Source organism: Coloeus monedula (assembly GCF_965178545.1).
Source record: "Coloeus monedula genome assembly, chromosome: 1".
NCBI lineage: Eukaryota > Metazoa > Chordata > Aves > Passeriformes > Corvidae > Coloeus > Coloeus monedula.
In genome coordinates, this window is record NC_138781.1 from 22,640,121 (window position 1) to 22,662,120 (window position 22,000).

Sequence of the window (22,000 nt, forward strand, 5' to 3'; positions counted from 1 at the left end):
GCCACATGGGCAGCCCGTTTTCCAGGCTGACAGGTGAGGATGTTTGTCATGGTGGTAGCCATGACGATTTGTAGCTTTGAGACTTTTGCATCTCTTCCTTCATGGCCAGGAGAGGATATCACAATAATAACCTGCATAAACTTTTAATGGAATTCAGCTTCCATGTACTCACTGTCCTCATGCTGATCACAGGCCAGTGCTCTCTACATTCTACTATTTTCCAATTTTCTTAAGATATTTCTTCTCATTATTCTATTGACCATAGGTTTCAGGAGTACAAATTTATCTTGTGGTCCAGTATTCCAGGGCAGTGGAAGGTAGGAAATAGGAGAAGATGAAAAAACTGTTATTTAATTAAGTGACTGTATAATTGAAGTACTTGAAGTATTTAATGTTTCTTGTTTCTCCTTCTGTTAGTGACACATTGCAAGACAAAGTTGATTAGCACATACTTGTTTAAGGAGAAAATATAATATGAAACTTAGAACCAAAGATTTTGCTTTCAGAGATGTTAATGGATTTTGAGGTCTCATAAAATTGTATGATGCTGATTTTTCCTTCTGTTGTTTTCTCTTTTTTCTTCTCTTCTCTTTCCTCTCTTTTTTTTTTTTTCCCCAAAGAAATCTTTGTAGGTTTGGTGTCTTGGAAATATGGAATCAATCTCTATGATGGGGAGTCCCAAGAACCTCAATGAAACTTTTCTACCAAATGTTGCCAATGGCATCAAGGATGCCAATAAGGTCACAATAGGCATCATTGGAAGTGGAGACTTTGCTAAGTCATTGACAATTAGACTTATCCGATGTGGGTACCACGTGGTCATAGGAAGTAGAAATCCTAAACATGCTGCTGACTTCTTTCCCCATGTGGTTGATGTCACTCACCATGAAGATGCAGTAGCTAAAACAAACATCATTTTTGTAGCCATACACAGAGAACATTACACCTCTTTGTGGGACCTCAAACATTTACTTGCTGGTAAAATTCTGATTGATGTCAGCAATAATACAAGAGTAGACCAATATCCAGACTCCAATGCAGAGTATTTGGCATCACTTTTTCCCGATTCCCTAATTGTCAAAGGATTCAACGTCATTTCAGCATGGTCACTGCAGTTAGGACCAAAGGATGCCAGCAGACAGGTAAATGTTTTTGTTTGTATTTAACTTATTTGTAAGATGAAAATGACAGGAACTGAATGTAACAGCCAGAATTCATGAGATTTACCCTGCCTGACTTAACATGTCCAAAATACTGGGCCTTTAGCTTATGTTATAGTAGCCAATAAAACCTTCAGAGTTTAGTTCATCCTACTGTAAGACAAATAAAATAAGTGGTCCAGTTTTTTCCCTGTGTTGCCTGTTTGTCTTTAAAGATTGCAGAGGAAATGTGGATTCTAGCTTAGAGTAGACAATTGACCTTTTGATGACTACAGACAGAGGAGAAGAGTTGGGTCTTAATGTTTTCCGTCGGAAATATGTTCATGTGTATCCTTATGATTAATACAAGGATAGAGACAGTCTTTTCCAGTGTATTTTAGTTACAGCATTGGGGTGAGCTACTGAAAGATGCACAGAAACCTGAGGTCCTGATCCCAGAGCTCAGGAATCAGCTGTTGTAAAAATGCTTGCACTCAATGTAGCAGCAAAGTGATTGAAAGAACTTACCTAGCTTTTAGAGTGCCCCAAAACCATGAATATGAGGGAACAGAAGGAGGCTCATATGTTTCTAAGTGATCATTCATTTGATCCAGGGCTGCTTGGGAACATCATGTTCAAATTCCTTCACAGTATGTTCTGCAAATCCATCCTGCATATAGAAAAGGCACCTTTATGTGTTTCATGTTTTGCTGAAGTGATATAAAGGATTTAAGCCTGTGCAAGCATCCAGTCCTTCACAGCTTTATGAAATCTGAGGAATACATAACTGATGTAGCATGACTGCTGGAGACTAAATTGAGTTTTCTGGCACTTCAGGTAGATTTAAATGGAATGAAATTAATATGGAATTAGCATAATTTAAAAAATAACCTCACCATACTTCTTTTATCCCTTTTCAGAATAGCACAACACTTTAAATAATCACTTCAGTCAAAACAGATCATATTGCTTCAATGCAGATGATCAGCAAACAGTGCTGAGCAAACTATAGCCCACTGTAAATTTTAAAGGAACCTTGAAGTACTTTGTAGCAGTACGCTTCTTTCACCGTGTGTGAATAATAAACTGGCCTTTAGAACAAGTTCTTATCCAGCTGCTAGTTTTTGTCTTTTCTATTAAATACTCAAATCTGAACTCTGTGGAAATCTGGGTTGTGAAATTAAGCTAAAATTGTTACCCATGGAGAGATTACACAGTTTGCTGCTTCTCATTCTGTGTATGCTATAGTTGTTTAAGGGTCATCATTCAAGATTCGTGTATTTTTGAGAGATTTGGAATTTTCTGAAATGCTTTTAGCTGTTGCTTCAAGGTAATCCAGTCCTGTAGACATTTCCGTATGACAGGTTTCAGTGTACAGATTACCAAGACATCCCCCATTATTAAATCCAAGAAAAAGCCAATTTTATTTTGTTTGCTCTGTTGCTAAATCAGTGTGCATATTTGCACTTTGGCTAGATTTTTATGTGATTTTATTGTCATCTGGGTGATATAAGCTGGGATAAAGTGTACTGTTTTAGCAGTTGTGTTTTGATTTGGAGGCCCTTAAGGTTTTTGGTGGGTTTTGTTGGGTTTTTTTTACCTTTGAATCTCCTTCTCTGACTACAGACAATTCCCTTGACTTTCCCAACAGGTCTATATATGCAGCAACAATGTTCAGGCTCGCCATCAAGTTATTGAGCTTGCCCGTCAGCTCAGTTTCATTCCTATTGATTTGGGGGCATTGTCATCTTCAAGGGAGATTGAAAACCTGCCTCTGCGACTGTTCACCCTGTGGAAGGGGCCTGTAGTGATTGCCATTAGCCTGGCAACATTTTTCTTCATCTATTCCTTTGTCAGAGATGTCATCCATCCATACATAAGAAATCAGCAGAGTGACTTTTACAAGATTCCCATTGAGATTGTGAACAAGACTCTTCCAATTGTTGCCATCACTTTGCTTTCTCTAGTGTATTTATCAGGACTTATTGCAGCTGCTTATCAGCTTTACTATGGCACTAAGTATCGGCGATTTCCTCCTTGGCTGGACAATTGGCTCCAGTGCCGAAAGCAGCTTGGACTGCTCAGTTTTTTCTTTGCAGCTGTGCATGTGGTGTACAGCCTCTGCTTGCCCATGAGGAGATCAGAGCGCTACTTGTTCCTCAACATGGCATATCAACAGGTGAGACAATCTTTAGTTCAATAAACCAGAAATGCCTTGGCTGTGTGCTTATGGCTCCTGAATACAACAGATGGGTTTTCTTAATCTGTTCTACTGCTTTTGGCACAGAATGTTATGGGTTATCTTATGCATAGGTGGTGCCAAATAAGGAGACTAAAAGTCTGTGCATTTTGCTCACCTTGTGTGTCAATCTGAAGTCAGCTTGGTGTGGTAGGGGGAATCAAGGACATGTCCTACTTCTAGGAAATTCCTTATACCAATATACATTAGGAGAATGTAGGATAGACAGGGTAAGAGCAACAGCAGGAAAATTCTGAGGTATGTTCCTTTCCATATATACTTAACGCTAGGGGGAAGTATGTATATTGTAAGTACATTTACAAATATGAAAAGTATAAGGGTAGATTCTGTAATCATGCTTACAGATACTTCTATCTTAAAAAAAAAAAAAAAAGAAAATGCTGATACTTTGTAACATTTTGGACCAGTGCTAAAAATACTTTATTCTTTTAAAATTCTGTGAACATCATCTATTGCAAGCAATATAAATTGACTCATAGTTCCTGGGAACAATTGATCTTGCATAACCCTGAAACATTCTCCCACAAATCTGTCATCTTCTAGAAGAGGGTCTGATGCTTCTGACTGTCAGTGAGACAGCTTATTGTAACCTTTAAAGTGGCAGAAAAGCAGCATTGCCAGAAAAACATCATTGCAATTCAGCACATAAAATCTGTGGAAAAGAGAGATGTGATAGAACAAAAGAATAAACAAATAAAGGAAATAAAATCAAATGGAACAAATTAGGGAGTGTCACAAACTCTGAAAGAGCTAGCATGAAAAACTGAACTTAAGAGAAAGACAGGAAGGGCAAAACTATAATAGGCACAAGAAACTAATTCACACTTAAATTAGTAATACTAAAGGATTCACTGGTAATTTTACTAAGAAATTATCTTGGTTTTAATGATACTGTAAAACTATCACTTGCTAATATTTCTAGTGAACCTTTCTCAAGACATGTCATATTGCAATAGTTAATCTCGAAGTGGAAAAAAGAATTGAATATCTAAGCTTCTTAGTTGTCAAGGTCCTGAATTGTTTCATTTTTCTGGTAAAGCTCCCCAGCAAGAACCATCTTGGAAAAATCTGATGTCAATAGTGAAAGAGAGAAACAAGCTTGGACTCAGCACAGAGAGCTGGAGGAAAGTCAGAAAATGATGCTGAACTATTTCTAATTGTAACAAACTAAAAAGAAATTGCAGGTTCATCCAATTTATGTTACAGAATTTAAGTTCGCAGAGTCTGAAGAGCACAGCTCCTTTTCTACAGTGTGTAAGAATGTGCAGAATTACATGATTTTATAACACTATTGTTGTTAATGGTATATAATGTTACATTTTCTTTTAGCATCTCATCTAAATTTCCATGTTTAACATACTTTTAATCTAGCAAGAGCCAGTACCAGCAGTAAGGAAGTAGTTGTTTTTCTCCAAGACATGAGGAAACCTCTGAAATATTTGACCCCATTTTATAGTTGTCCTCTGAGAGTGAACTTTAAGTGAGAAAAAAACCTGTTGGTATTTCTAATATTCTTTAGAATAAAGTTCTTCCTTTCTGTTCTTTCATCAGGTTCATGCAAATGTTGAAAATTCTTGGAATGAGGAAGAAGTGTGGCGAATTGAAATGTATATCTCCTTTGGAATAATGAGTCTTGGATTGCTTTCTTTGCTGGCAGTAACTTCCATCCCTTCAGTAAACAGTGCCTTAAACTGGAGGGAGTTCAGTTTTATTCAGGTATGTTACTTTTTTAATAAGGGGGTTTTGGTGTTAACAAGAATTTCTTAATCATGATCACGATCACAAACAAAAGCTCATTGCAAAGTGACAAGAACCCTTTTTTTCCTCTGTCTCTGGTGATTTAATAAAAACAACAATTACTTAGCAAATAAACTACCATGAAGGCACATTAAGCATTTCATGAGTGTTAGAACAAGACTTTTTACACTTCTTGATCTTAAATAACCAGCACAACTAAGACCAAATGATCATTAATCTATTCCTTTTCTGTTTTTAGAATTTCTTGCTAATGTCAAATTAGATAAATTTGGACAAACTTGCTAAATGCAATGATACTGTTGAGATACTTGTAGGTAGATGCACATAACGAGTAAAATTGAAGACCTCATTTGCTCTGCAGGATTTTCATTCCACAACTCTCTGACAGCCATGATGCCATTGATTTTTACTTCCCCTCCATTGTGTGGGACTTAACACAGCTCTCAACTACATTATTCCCATTAGCTGAAAATACCCACTAGTAAAATATGAAGCTTTGCTTATTAAAATCAGAGGCTTTTCAAGGCCCTGGCACACCATCTGCTGCCTTCCTTCCTCAAATAAATATCTACAACAGGCAAATCTAACCAGCATAAAATACTGAGAAATATGGGCTTTAATAAACATCTCAGTGCTGGCTCCTACACATAATTGCCAGTAGTTTTAGGTGGCAGTCAGGTATAAGAAATTTTACTAGGATTCAGTCTGGTGAAAATTCCTAAGTGTGCGCAGTTTTGGGTTTTGTCATGTTTTGTTTTCTGACTGTGGCCTTAGTACTGTATTCTTAGCTCAGTCTTTTCTGATTAACATTTTTTTTCAGCTTACCCATTGTAATAATATTGCCTAATCCTGAGTCCTGTTCACTTCAGAACGTGGACACTGACTTTAAAGTTCAGGGCTTGGGTTGCACTTCATGATTTACGGACGTTTTAAAGAAGAGTGGTGGGGAACACTTTAATGGCTGTAGTTGTCTGAGGTCTGTCTGTAATGTCTTCCCTTCCCTTATGATTTCCGTTACTGGAAAACTGCAGGTAGACCTACAAAAAGTTTGCTGAAAAGTTTTTCAAAGTGCAGTTACCCTGACAGAACTGTTTATTCACAGTCACAGCTTTGAGCCTTCAGAGGGACTAAATACTCAAGTGTATTGTTACAACATCTCTGCCATCTGGAATTCTCAGTGTGGTGACAATAGTACTGCTGTTGGGTGATATAAACCATTAGTGCAAAAGGGAAAAATATGTATTCACTTGGGAGTGACATGGTGCCTTTATCCAGTAATAACTTCCAGCCACAAACATGGCATTTGTGTCTTATTTTTCCTTACTCATGTTTTCAAATTTCAGGCTTGTGTGACTGAGTCAAAACCCATACAATAATTGCAGTGATAATGCCAATACAACTGCATATTTACTGCAGTTATTTCCACCGTAAATTAAGTCAAAATCGTTCCAAATTTAAATAATTATGAATTTTAATGACCCATGTGTCAGTATTTTGAGGAATTTGGGAATAAGTTGTTTGCTCTGGATGCGTGTTACAGTTCATACTGCATTATGTGCAGAAGATAACTGGTATTGGTAATGAACTATGGTCATTTGCAATTCTTAATCATGAAAGTATTGAACTACTAAAAATTTCTTAATGTTAACGAATAGTTACTTTGTCATTAACTCTCAGGATGTAATTTATTCTTCATTTAGTTACTTGTCAAAAAAAGTCTTCCTGTTTTCCTCAATCAGAAAACAGACTTCCAGTGATTGCTTACTAAAGTAAAAGGAGTCTGTATTTCTGCATGTTTCACTGTACCCAGTATGCAAGTAGAGCAGAAAAAACATTGTAATACTTACTGTCTTTTATATTTTTCTTCTTCTGAAGTGTAGTGCAATGAAGGAAAATTGAACTTAAATTTCTCAATCTTCTCTAAGTCAGGGGAACAAACAATAGAACTACTAATCCATCATCCTATTGCTTCTTTGCTTTTCTTTTTATCTGGGAAAAGCAGTATGTCTCTACTTTAGTCCTGAATCTCAGATGATTTGCCGTACCAGTCGCTGAAATTGTTTCACATTTGACAGATGAAGAATCAGTCAGACAGCACACTCAGACAGTTTCCCAGCTCAGCACTTCCTGCTGAGAGCAACACACTATTGCTTGCTCATCTTAGTAAATGCAGTTTCATCAAAATAAGGGTCTGGCCTCTCCTAAAGAGTTTTACCACTAGAACATACTAAGAAAATCTGAGTTTATTAACAATTGCAGTATAGACTAGCCTTGTTCCGGTAGTACAAGCCCTAAGCGGCATCTCCCCAACCTTCAGCAGTTCAAACAGACTTCCAACACGGTCTTCCTAATACTCTAAAGAAACACAGTTCTCAGTATTTTTGCACAGAAATCATTGCTGTCTTTGATATCCCAATTTATTTTGGAGATGCCTCCATCTTACCTAGCCTGGTTTCAAACGCAGGTGTCAGCAGCCCCAAAAATTCCAGCCTGCTTCATCAAGGGAAAAGGACTTTGAGAGGACAGGCAGTGCAGGCGCCACTCCTTCGCTCATAGTATGAATATGAGCAAAGTGAGATATGAGAAAGTTTAATAGTGCAAAAGGAAATTACTGTGTCAGTCCTAGAAGGAGCTAAAAGACCAGCAGAAAACAGGAATTGCTACAGTACAGAGCTGACAACTGTACAAAATAAAGGTCTGATTACTTCATCATGATTTATGATTTGGAGAGAAACACTCATAATATCCAGATAGAGGAACCACAGAATGAGACAGTGATTAAGAGTTTTCTCAGTAGGAGATGCTAGATGATGGAAACTTAGTGTGAAACTTTGCAGGCACCTTAACGTGACCCAGAGTTGAAGTTTACTGAGAAAAGCAGCAGGGGAGAAAGCTGGGGCTGATAAACTAATGCATCAGTTTTCTTAAATGCCACTTCAGTACTCTTCTTTTTCTCATCTAAATATATTTGGATAAGGAGCAAAGGAAGATGTGGGCAAGAAATACAAAAGAACTCATATTTTGTCAGAGCAGGCAGAATAAACAGCCTAAACCAACACACTGCAAACAGAAAAAAAGTCATTTATTGAAACCAGTCCTTGAGTGGTCACATAAAATACAAGGAAATAAAATACAAGCTATGCTGCACTGGGTCCTTCAGTCCTGTGAGGAAAGTTAAACTGTAAATATATAATGTAAACATATTGGCTGCTTTTGTTTTCCAGTCTAAGACTTCAAGTCCAAAACCCATCATTTAAAGTGGCAATGGACAGAGCAGACTGGTTTTGAAAGCTGAGCTTCATGGTTTTTAGCAAAAAACAACACAAATCTGCCATTTGAGTAGTAGGAAGCTGACATTTTTGTAGATATTCCTTTTCTCTCCTAGCACAATCCTAAAGTTTTTTGGAGGCATTGTTACTAAAATATTTCTCATGCATACACTTTGAGAAAGGCTGCCCTGCCTTGGTTCTCCCACAAAAATAGGATACTTTCTCCCCACAGTAAAGAAGACTGAGGCCTGAGTATTTAGCAAGTTTATAGGTAAGATTCCAGTCAGAAGTTACTACAGACAGTTTATAAGTTTAGCAATATCCTGTTACTGGGAGAATCTGAAGTATATCTTGCATAAATGTAGAATTTTGAAAATATCTTTCGTATTTATATATTGCTTGAAATGACTCGACCATTGTGAATGTAGAAATTCCTGAAGCAGATTGCCCCACAGCACATTTTTGTCTCTAAATACATATATCTTGCTGGTAACATTTTAGGGGCTTTTATCTTTCTTCTTTCCTGCACCTCTAACTTTTGTTGGTTCCTTTCCCAAACAATGCCAGTTTGTCCAGTTTATCAGTAGCCTTGGCTGGGAATCTCCCATATTGACTAAAAGCTGACTTTGATCAGGAAGGAAAAGAAACAGAACAGGGAGGACTTAGAGAAAAGCTAAAAGACTTGGGAGTCCATAGGAAATGTGCTAATCTATTACTCAGCTTTCAGGAAACACAGTATTATGGAAGATAAGGAAGTAAAGCAACTGAAGATATTCTTCCACTTTTCCCAGCAGCCATTCTAAAGCCCAGGCAGAGGGTTCCCAAGAATTACAACTGATATTGCTGCTCACTGCAGTGTTCAATGTGAATTTAGCAGTGAAGAAATAGTATTGCTTCTTGCTGCTTTCAGATGTCCTCTGCTCTTAAAGGAATTATCATCTGGTGCCTGGTAATGGTAATTAAGGGCCCAGTTGAAGTAGATAGCATTAGTAGCTGACAGAAGCTCCTGTGGGAATGTCTTTGTTAGTTTCTTAGATGTGTGGTTGAAATTGTCCAGTACACACTAGCACATGCCCTACCAACAATGGCAACTCTTCACAGGGTGAAAAAAAAGAACTTAATAAAAGCACATCATATGTTTTTCTTGTCCTTGTGTTGTTAGTTTAAAATGTACTGATGTACTTCTTAGTTTCCATTTTGACCATTAGCTAGAAAGATATATATATAGATGTCTCAAAACTATAGATTGCAAATTGAATTAAAATAAGCACTAAAATAATTTGGAAATGACTGTATAATATTGCCCTTCTGTTTCTTTTTTCAAGAATTGTTACATTTCCCATCAGTAATCCTGATGAGGAAATAAGGGATATGATTCACTTGTGCCCTTCTCCCTGCTGGCAGTGATATAACAATGAATTCAGGACAGTCATACCAACAAAAATATGCAATAACATATTAAAACATTAGGTTTTATAGTATTGTTTGCTGTCCAAATTTCTTACCAGAAGTTCCGTTCAGATACCACATATGCCATTTTCATATCCTCAAGTGTTTGTCTAAATGTTCTGTTTACTGTGGGATATTTTGGGAGCAAATTGGTTTTTTAAGAAAAAGTATGCAACATATCTAAAGCTTAACAAAATGGCCCTGAAAACATTGGCAAAAAAAGATACATAAATATTGGCAAGTCAAAAAACAGAGTACCAATCCCAAGAAATTACCACACGTATTTTCCTTGTATACCATTATACCTGTGAATCTTTGCAAGTAGTATTAGCTCAGACATTCTTTTTCCCCTAGAAACTACTTAATCTTGAAGTAGAAGGAATTAATTCTTTCACTACCTATTATAGACTCTTAGGCTGCATTTTTCTTTGCTTGTCTGTCTACTGGAATTAAACCATCCTTGGTAGCCAGATACCTTTCTTAATGCTCATTCTCTGTTTCAGTGATTTTCTACAAATGTTTCCCAGCCAAGGTAGTCATTACATCAGTTTTGGACAGAGTTTTTCTTCATTTGATCACCACCAGAAGTCAAAGCATAGTAGACTTCTTTTCTTTTGGGAAAGTTAAGGTTTATGCATTGTCAAGTCTGCAAAGCATTACAATTACAGGGTCCTTAAAAAGACAAATTCACAGAACTGGTGAATGACCCCTTGCCACCTTCTGTGGCAAGCTCTAAATTCATCTGCTGCTGCTGTGGGAACCTTCTCTTTCACCTCTTATCCAGCACTGCCTGTTTATGGTAAACTGTACCACTGCTTTGTGCTATTATGCCCAAGCCCAGCAGTTCAGATACTCCCATTAACCAATCGGCAACAACTGATGGAGAAGGTAGGGGATGATTTATGCTAACATCAGACAAGTGGATATAGGCCTTTGTGAGGAAGAAGTAAGCTGCGCATCTCAGAGTGTTAAAAATATGCAAGTTGAGGCCCAAATCTCTTACAACGGAATTGCATTGTTCCATAATAAGGAATCTTGGAAGTGATCTATCCTCATAGTTAAGAATTAGGAAGCTTAATTTCCAATCACAATGGATGTTGTTCCAGTAACCACATGGGAATTGTTCCTTCTTAGTATACATATCCTGAGGTTGGCTTCTATTACTTAGAATTTGGGCAGACATCATTGCAGCTTTGACTAAGGCCTGTAGATGTTAGCAGAGATACTCTGTAAATCAGTGCTTAGTTCAGTCTGTTAATTTCAGAATGTGAACTGAAAACCATGTATTACTGTCTCTGTCCAGCTCTGTGGGGTCACATGCATGCACGCACACACAAACGCACGGCTAGCTTCAGTATATAGTCGGTCGCGAAGAGATGGGAAGGGCCTTTGCATGAGTTCCAGCAGAAGCATTTACTGCTCGTACACTGCCGAAGATTCAGGAGCAAAGACAAGTCCCAACTCAGGGGTTTTATCTGGGGGCGGGGAAAAGGCGGGAGTAGGGAATAGGGACCAATGGGGAGCTCTGGGGGAGTGACGAGGGATAGAGGCTGACAGCCAGCCGGGGAAGCCAAACTGGAGTAGATTACCATAACAGAACAATGCATCCTGGGAGAAGCCTTTCTGGTCACCCTAACCTAATGAGGTCCCTGTGGTACTAGAGACTTGTTTTACTGAGAACTCTCTGTCCCTTGTAACGTAGGTTCATTGGCCACCACAACCATATCTTTCTAATTTATTGTAGTGAATAGCTACGAGATTTTAACTTGATGTCTAATAGAAATGGTAAAATAATGCATTATTAGAGTTGTCAGGTGAAGGACCAAGTGCTGTTATATCTCTTTTTTTTTCCTGTTTTCTCTTTCTTCAAGTCTACACTTGGATACATTGCTCTGCTTATAAGTACTTTCCATGTCCTGATTTACGGATGGAAGAGAGCTTTTGAAGAAGAGTATTACAGATTTTATACACCACCAAATTTTGTTCTTGCCCTTGTTCTGCCTTCCATTGTAATTCTAGGTAAGATCATATTACTTTTGCCATGTGTAAGTAGGAAACTGAGGAGAATTCGAAGAGGATGGGAGAAAAGCCATGTTATAGAAGAAGTAAGTGGGTCTGTTCCACACCTCTCCCCAGAAAGGATAACTGTAATGTGATGATATTTGTTAACACTGTTGTACATGTTGGGCTTGGGGTTTTTTGTCATAAACTTGCATTTTTAGAAGTTTAGTTAAGTAGGAATCTTTGTAAAGTCTCTTGCTTTGCATATAGTACAAGCTCTTAACCAAACTATGAGAAGTTTATAACTAGAAGACTGCTACTTCTGATAACTACAAAAATATTTTTGTTTTGGATTACAGAGGGCAGTTGATTATGAAATAAAATTTTAATGTTCCTTTGCACAGTTATATCACAATACTATTTATTAGGACCAGGCTTTTCAGATATTTTTTTGACTTAGAGCATATGTGTCAGAGTGCTGTTTATTAATACCACATTTTCTGGGCAGTATTTCTTCTATTACAACCACATTTCTGGGTTAATGAGTTCAGAATATAAAGTAAATTATTTCGGAAATAACCAGGGTTTGAAACAAATTAATTTGTAATGCTCACAGAATCACAGAACGGTTTGAGCTGGAAGTGACTTTAAAGATTAGTAAGTTCCAATCCCCCTGTCATGGGCCTTGACAACTTTCACTAGACCAAGTTGCTCAAAGCCCCATCCAACCTGCCCTTGAACACTTCCAGAGATGTGGCATCCACAACTTCTCTGGGCGACCTGTTCCAGGGCCTCAGCACCCTCACAGTAAAGAATTTCCTCCTAATGCCCAATCTAAACCTACTCTCATTCAGTTTATAGCCATTCCCCCTTGTCCTGTCACTACATGCCATTACCTTCTTCAGCTCTCTTGTAGGCTTCCTTCAGGTACTGGAGAGCTGCAATTAGGTTGCCACTAAGCCATCTCTTCCAGGCTGCACAAACCCAATTCTCCACCTTTCCTCACAGGAGAGGTTCTCCATCCCTCTGATCATCTTGGTGGCCCTGCTCTGGACTCACTCCAGCAGGTCCATGTCCTTTTTGTGCTGGGACCCCAGAGCTGGATGCCATGCTCCAGGTGGGGTCTCTCACCAGAGCAGAGCAGAGGGGCAGAATCCCCTCCCCTGCCCTGCTGCCCACACTGCTTTTGGTGCAGCCCAGGACACGTTTGGGTCTCTGGGCTGTGAGTGCACATGGCCGGGTCATGTCGAGCCTCATCACCAGCAACCCCAGGTCCTTCTGGGCAGGGCTGCTCCACATCCCTTCATCCCCCAGTCTGTGTTGATACTGGGAGTTGCCCTGACCCAGATGCAGCACCTTGCACTTGGTCAAGTGTATTGCACATGTACAGTACATTTATCTGTGTGTGGTTTTACACCATTCCATGATTTGAATATGCAAACCCCATTTCAATTATGGTGTGATTGTACATCTTGTAAGCAAAGAGTATTGTACTAATACCACCTTTTTTTTTTTTCCGAAGTATTATGTAGGATTTTAGACCTTTGGCATCTCTTTATTTCCATAAATCATATGATAAAGATTCAAAACAGTGCTATACATTTATAAAAAGATACGTGTGCACACTAGTTTTTGATTTTTTTAATGCTTTTGAAATATGAGGAAACATTTTAAAACAAAAAGCTGAGAATTCAGCAACAGTAAAAATCCATTTTCACTGTGAAACTTCCAATATGTTGGAAGCATCACAATACTCATGTTCCGTATGTGTCTACACTGGAGTTTCAGTTGTTATATATGAATTTCCCAGAATGTGTCTTAATTCTTAGTATCTTTTTGTGCAGATCCAATCTTCTATTTTTATATAAAGGTTTAACTTTTACAAGTGTCTCTGGGCTATGCCTGAAGTTTTGAGAAACCAAATTATTATTCTTATACTTAAAAAACTCTAAACCTTGACATTTGCATTTCCTGTTGGATTCTAAATAATGTTCACAACTATTTATTACTACTGCTCTTCCAGTAGTAATTACTCTTCTCTATCAAAATAGCCAAACTCAACTCATACCTTCAGGCTACTACTGCTTAACTAGCAAAACTTTTATTTCAGTGAGTCAGAGTATGTATTTGGTCCTAATTTTCTTTACTTGTATGAAAGTATATTTTTCTTAGCTATATTTGCACTGTTTAAAATCTCTGATTCTCTTAGCTGAACCTTCTCTTATTATTTATTACTTTGGAAGAATTTGTGGTAATATCATACATCAGAAATACACAGAATTAAGTTTGAATTTATCCTTAAACATCACTGGTCATGTAAATCTCATTATCTCCGATTGTAGTAAGACCAACAGCTTCACAGAAAAACAAGATTCTAGAATCAAACTCTGCCCCCAGTTATACCAACCTAAGCCTAAAGAATTCATGTTAGTTATTCTTAATATAATTTCAAATTCAAAATATTTACAACCATTTTATTTTTATTCTAGTATTCAAATTCCCTAAACTTACACATCAAGCCTGTGTATATTCTGGGTTTGTTACAAATTGAGACACAGTTGAACTTTCTTTCATTTTAAGCATGTTTAAATGTAGAGATGAAAAATTAAATACTTGCATGATGGTTTTTCAGAATTTAAGCATTTTTATATGTCTCTAGACATGTTTTGTTTTGAATGAGAGGTCAATGGATTCTTTTTGAAAATGGAGGTTTGTGAAAACATTTTTTGAAAAAAACAGCTATGTTATGTCTGTCAACAGATATTTGATACTTATTTTTTAGTTGACAAATTTTCAAATTCACATAGTTGGAAAGCTCAGATTTATCCTCCTTTTTAAGCTTTGGGGATGGAATCAATTGGAAGGAAAAGAATTCATTTTATTTCACCATTTTTGGAAAAGTAAATGATAAGAACAGCTATAATTGGTCAGATTAAGTCTTTGAGACTTGTCTCCAATAGCTGACAAGTGGCAGATGCTTCCAAAAAGAAAGCAGGTGTCCAGTGATTTTTCCTAACATAACTTCTCAGCCTCTTGGAAATCAGTAATTTTGGAGTTATCTGAGACAGGTGCTGCCTGTGGACTACTGCATTTAACAGCTACTTTCTCCAAAAATTTATCAAAAATTTTAGAAATTTGAAACTTTCCCATTTTTTACAGAAAAAAAAAAAAAAGTTCAATAAATCTATCAAATAAATAAAAAATGTTTGCATTCTTTCTTATTTCCAAAGCCAAATAAGTTTGTTTCAAGGTTCTTACTTAATTGTTCCTCCTCCAATATGCAGCTATTTCAGTGATACTTGTGGTCATACACAAGTACAATACTGTTTTATCAAACTTTCTAGACATTTAAATGAAAATCCTGTCATTGCTGGAGACAGACAGGAGCCTAAACTAATACAAATGAGATTTTCACATAAAAATGAAGAACAAGTAACAATTACAACTTCTAACTTAACTTTGTAATTCCATTCCCGTACCAAAAGGTGTATATTTCTTAAGAGGCTGGCAGAATTTAATGTCCTGGACTGTTTCTTATTTCATTATTGCAGAGTGAAACCACACAAGGCTGAAGCATTGTGCTTCATTCCTTTAAATAAAATTAATTCAAAAAATCTTAGAACATACGAAGTCTTTGAGAATTTTAATGGTATAAATATCATGCTATGTTCTACCCCAGTCCTCTGCATGAAACCTAATTAAAAAATCACTAGAATGGGCTGGTATAACTGAGAGCAGAATTTCATACCTCTGAACAGATACAGGTAGAAAGTATTACCGTTGACAATCTGACTACATTCCAAAATTAAATATTCTGCTATATTTTACAGTAATTTTACACTTATGTAGAATATGTAATTAACATTCATGTTCCCTACAGTTATTTGTTTTTATGCAATAGGGATAATGTTGCAGAACTATGATACTGTACTAATTGAAAATTACTGTCAAAGTCCATAGATACTGTACTGTAATGCATCCACTGACAGTATATACAGAAATGTATTGGCCCTCGCTCCTATGCAAAAAGTTACTTCATCATTAAATTTCTTCAAGAATGATTAAACTGCTAAATTTTAAACTGCCAAAGGTGTCTGGAGAGAATAATGATGAGTCATTGCTTTTTTCAAACTGTGTGTAGAAAATTAAAAATGTGTTTTAATTTTATACGTTACTTGAAAGGTTTAAATATTGAAGTATTAATAAATAGATAATATTTTTAGATCGAGTATATGAAGGTATTTTGTGAAATATTCGTGCTACAAAAATGACATATGGTCTCCTGTTAGGCCATGTATTTACTTCTAACTGGAATAGCATGTTGACTTGTGATTTAATATTTTGTAGTGTTCTTTAAGGACCAATTCACTCTAACAAGACACTATTAAGCCTGAAGGTAAAACAGCAGTCATGCATTTAGCAAGCTTTATATCCAGCACATATTTAGTCCCACAAGGGATCTTTATTCATGTGACCAAACACATTGATTTCTATAGAACTCACCCTAGGACTTCTTGTTGGAAAAATACCTGAGGCTAATTGTTTAGTTTTGATTGCCTGAATATAAACAACTAAATTAATTTAGACATCTTAGTTGCTTAGGAGAATAAATACATATTTTGAGGAATAGCCTGCTATAAAAATATTTTTGTGTAGCTTTATATAAATTGCCTAACTTCCTAATGAAAATAAGTAATGAAATAAGCTTAATTTATCTTAATTACTGTACAGTTTTAAAAAAAGTGCTTAATATGTGATACAGAATTGTACACGTACTATGAAATGGAGACCTCTATGTATTTAGCAACAGGTTATTTGTTTTCTATGGATAGTAAGGTATTCTTTCTTAACATTGTCTAAAATAGAGTTCCATTACAGGTTCTGTGTGTCTTTAATTTTATCTTACAATTCTATTAACTGTGGAAACTATGTACAAGTTAATTAAGTGCACATGTTCTTGAATTATTTAGATTTTTTGAGTTATTCAGAGATTAATTATTTTATAATTGTTTTGCAAGGTCTTTAGCTTGTGGTAATGGTTACTGTGAATTGGTGCCATATTTAATTTTTTGTTCCAACATTGTGAATTATATGATGTGCCAACATGAGAAAGTACATTCATATTTTTATTTGGCATTAATTGCCCATAAAATAGTGTGTCTCTCTGTTTGTGTCTGTATGGTATTAGCTGCCCAACTAGCATTAAAGGAAATCATTCATTAATATAAAGCAATGAGTTCTCAAGCAGCTATAAATTTCACAGGTATGAATATAGCTAGGAAACAGCTTTCCTCTAAAAGTTAGATATATCAGGTGCATACAATTAGATAAATTGAGTTTTTCAGTATAATATTTTCATATATGCAGTGGTAATGGATGCATATGCATAGATCCTTGCAGACAGTGCATCTCCTAATACACAAGGTTTTGATTTCTTGGCTATTCATCCTGTAGTATTTTCTGTCAATATAATGAGTAATGTTGCAGTACTGATATTGTATCACTGTATGATACTGCTTGAATTAATTAGATTACAGCCTTTAAAATAAGTGACACATTTAACTGACTTGAACAATGATCTGTCATTATATATTGTTTCTCATGCCTTGTTGGCAGTGTCTTACAGTGAGCATAATATGTCTCCCATGTGTAATATTCTCTTTGTAGTTGTGTTTGTCAGATTGTTCGTGCTGTCTCTCTGAACAGGGCTATTATAAATTATTAGTAATGCTCTTTATCTATTTTTCCATAGACTGTGTTTTACACAAAAATCAATAAAAATCAATGTAAGGTATTTTGCTTTTTCTTCTGTGCTTATGCCGAATAAATTTTTGCTTGTGTTTCTTTATAATATGTGGGTGCTTTGATCAGCATTTTCTGTGAGAGATAAAACTTGAATGTGAGTTCATAAAAACATTCTAAGGGGAATTTATTTCTCTTTCAATGTCTGGATAACAGATTTTTCACACAGATACACTGGATAGCTATATCCCTTATCCTGCTCTAAGATATTCTCCATGCTTTCAGAACACAAGAGTGAACAAACACTACAGTACTATCAGCATATATTCAGCCCACTTTTCATTCAACAAAAAGTTTGGCCAGGCACCAGTAAGTTTGCCAAGTGTCTGGTTGTGTGTATGAAAAAGCATTACTCTTTAAATGAAACAAACAGGTGAAGCACTTTGCAGTCCTTCATTTGGAAATACGTAACTTTTTTCCTAGGAGGCTTACACCAGCATGAAAGGAAAGAGGAAAACAATACATGAGAGGTATAATCCTGCTTAACTGTTGATTGGCAGCATAAACTGTGCTGAGTGCAGAGAAGTAAAGATGCATGGGTCAGTGGAGCTGGCAGCATCTGCATTGCTTTCACATTAGGTTACATGGCCTTCCCAGACTCCCAAATTGAATATAGGTATTTTTAAAATTCAGAACATTTAATATCTGTTTGTGCCATGCCTAACCTAACAGTAACATTTTGGACCTCAAAGTCTGTCTTTTCATGGCTTTTATTTTTTTTCGTCTCCCCATATATTTATATCTCAGTGCTTGTTCTACTGAATGTTGATATTATGCCGGCAGCTGGGGCCCCAGACTTACACCTTTGTCCAGCCTTACCTTGTACTGTACAAGAGTGTTAAGGTCTGTGTCCTGTGATTTGCTGTGTTTCCTTACAATAATAAAGATCAGTGTGAAAGTTCCCATCAATTCCTTACAACCCCATGACCTCAACACTGTATTTTAATAGTACAGGCAGGTAAATCCAGATGTTGGAAGCTCTGTTGACTTTACGGGATTACGGTTGAGTCTACTGCCAGCCACTTCACAGGTCTTTTCCTTTTTTTCTGTGAATATCAAACACAGAAGGTCTGTCAGGACAGAAAAAAAAAAAGAGAAAAGGAAGTCAAGGAGTCAACAGACTGATTCTTAAGAAGACTCTGATTTCTGTACTTTAAAGACCTACAGATTCAATACAGCCAAGGAAAGGACATCACTTGACTAGACCTGAAGACCCCCATTGCAGCATATGAAAGGTATATACTGAATAATAGTCCTTTAAAAGCTTGCAACCTAATTTGTAAAACAGTAAATACCAAGTGGTAGAGGAAATAATTCAGTCAGCAAAGTCAGCAGGAGATTACTGGCAGACCTCGATATGTAATCTTGATTTTCTAACACACAGCTGTGTCATATACACAGAATCCTGTGGTTTTATAAAATATGAGTTTTACCTCAAGAATAGAGTTTGCTGAACTGTCTTCACACCAAAATAATTTGTCGTCTGTCAAAACAGAAATCTTCTTTACATCAAGTCTACTTTTTTAACATATTTCTTAGCATTTGTAAGACTTAAAAATCAATACTCTCATAAGTAAGGCCTTGGTGTCTTGAATATTTTCATTACCAACAGAAGAGGTAGATGTGATTAAAATACAATATAAGCCTGTTTGAGCTTTATTAACTTTTGAGTAAATATTTTCACAGTTGATGTATGCTTTTGAGGATGGGCATTTGCCACTTCCCAAGGGCAGCAGAATCCTTGTAGTCAAACTTGCATAACGTAGGTTTCATCCCAAATTTCAAAAGCTTCATTTTGAAGAAGGTGCACAGTGAGCAAATGGACCTTTGCGATACGATCTTTGGAACAGTGAGCCAATAAATGGCATGTGACCTAAGCTTATAATTTACAGAGTAAGTTGCCCAGTTTAGGTATATTCTTTATACATTTGTTATTCAAATACGGAGCAACAAAACTTAGAACCAGTTAAGCTACAATGAAAATAAATGTTAGCAGGTTTTTTTTATATAAGCTTTAAAACTGAGTACGTACAACTTCAGTTCCTAGCTGGGCACCAAGGCAAAAAAAATATTCAGCTTGTTCAGCTAACTGCCTGCAGACATACAAGCATTGTCAGCACAATTAATCTCAGTTGCTTAATAGAAAATCTTGTTCCATCCAGTGTAAGCCCAGATACAAAACAGAACATTCACAGAAACAAATATTTAAGTAGAACATGGAAGGGCCAGTAAAGTGATTAGAATAATGGAGAGGTGTGTGTACATGGACAGATGAAGTGTCAAACACCAGCTCCAACTGCATTGTCACATGGTGTGAGGGAACCACGTAATGTGCTACAGGTCCTGCCTTTGTATGACCTGGGTTCTATGATTGCAACTCAGGATGTCGTGGATGTCAAAGGAGTCATTGCATTTCCTAAATTCAGAGTCCTGTACTATGCTTGGCTATATTTTTCCCATCATTTTTGAGTTGCATACAGGATGAATTTCTACTAAATGCAGAGTGTGCATGGATATTTGTGAGTATACACAATATTGTGTATTTACCCTTTGATGGAAAGAGAACTCTATAGCATATGTGAGTTCTAAACGTGAGATGCACCTTATTTCTGCAGAAGGCACGTATGAAATGGGAGGGGTGTAGCATACAAGCTGGGAAAAATGAAAATAAGAACTGTGTTGGTTATAGTTGGAGCCATAAAGGTGTCTTTCGTTATTGTTATGAATCACTTCACATAAAAGCTGTCTGGAGATTTAAACAGCTATATTAGCATTTAATAAATTTATTCACATATTCAAATATTTGTTTGGAATCACTGTAGTTAATTATTCGTTAATGAAAACTGAGGTTGGCACAAACAGGGCCTGCACTCAAAGATTTGGGATATGTGTGTATCCAACGTGACGTGTGTGCAACTTGCCCAAAGTTTATTGATGCCTGAAAGATAGGCTGGAAATAAATCCCCATAGACCGGTGTCGGTAGAGCAGGTACTTGTTTATTGCAGCGCTGGTGGTGAGGGGGATTTTTCCTCTTAACTCAGCCGCCTTTGTCAAGTGCTGTAGTATATTTATACAGTAAATTTTGCTTAATGTTGCTCTGTCATTACAGCATCATCACATACGTGCTGGAACTAATTTACATAGCATGATCTCATGGTTATTAGATAATTCTTTGCACTGTGCATGCACTTCCCCAATTTGGGGGTCTTCAGGGGTCTTTGATGAAGGCTTCTAAAGTCTTCTTCGCACTTGAACTTTTCAACTTTGTCTTCGGGGCATGCGCAGTTACAATGGTATAACTTTGGTCCATCTGGTCTTAACCGGCCTAAATTCTTCGTATTGTGGCTAATTGGCTTTGGCTTGCCAATTTCTCATTAGTACTACGCTTACCTATCTCTAAAACTATACACCCGGTAAGTTTTGTTTTGGTTTGGTTTTCTTTCTCTTTTTCTCTATTCTGCATATAAGCAACTAGTTAACTATATACTAGCCATTACATTGTATAAAAAGTTATTAATATTAGATTATATGGGTATCAAAAGTTATGATTCAGATTATATAAGCATCAGGTTACAGGTATAGAAGTTATGATTCAGGCTACATAAGTAAAAGCTATGATTCAGGCTATGTAAGTATAGAAGGCTATGCTTCAGGTTATATTGATATTCTTCGAGTTATATTGATAAAAAGTCATGATTTAGGTTATATTGATATTAAGGTTACATAGATATCTGATAACCCAAGCTATATAAGCACTTTGTTACTTTGACCTAATTTATATAGACATCAGTATCCAAATCCTAGGAAGGGCAGCTAAAGTGAGCAGTCCAGAAGAGTACCTGCGAGCCCACCAAGCGCTGTGTTGTCCTTGAATCTCAGCTGTCAACTAAGCCTCAAACAGCTGCTCGCTGTTTGCAAGTAGAACATATCTACATCCCCTCACCCTTCTGTCCCTGCCTTTATTACCTTTTTGTATTGGTCTATGCAGAGAAAAGGTTCCTCTCGCCCCCTTCCCCGCTGCCATGCTACTCCAGGCAGCGCTTTCCTGCCTGGGGCTTGTCATGGTGATCTTTCATGGAGGGTTTTTTCATGATTATTTCTTAGGGATTGACCAGCCTCTTCCCTTCCAGCTCCACAGCATGTGGGAGCCGCCGAGCCTCTGCACCGCACGGGGTGGGGAAATGGTTTTTCTCGCCGAGGTCGCGTTCGCAGATAACAGCCCACGAAGTGACTTTGTGGCAGGGTGGAGGAGGGCGTCAGCCGCGGGGGTCGTGGCAGAGCCCTAGCAGAGGAACCAGGCAGGAGGGGCCGGGCGGGCTCT

At 37.0% G+C, this 22,000-nt stretch overlaps 1 protein-coding gene across 1 annotated transcript; it reads left to right on the forward strand.

Moving 5' to 3' along the window:
* Window positions 1-650: 650 nt before the first annotated feature.
* On the forward strand, window positions 651-12,031 carry STEAP2 (STEAP2 metalloreductase; the record flags this gene model as incomplete). Its single annotated transcript, XM_082286148.1, has 4 exons — window positions 651-1,142; window positions 2,791-3,318; window positions 4,951-5,115; window positions 11,747-12,031. The coding sequence occupies 4 exons, from the start codon at window positions 651-653 to the stop codon at window positions 12,029-12,031; spliced, it is 1,470 nt and encodes a 489-aa protein (XP_082142274.1).
* Window positions 12,032-22,000: the final 9,969 nt, after the last annotated feature.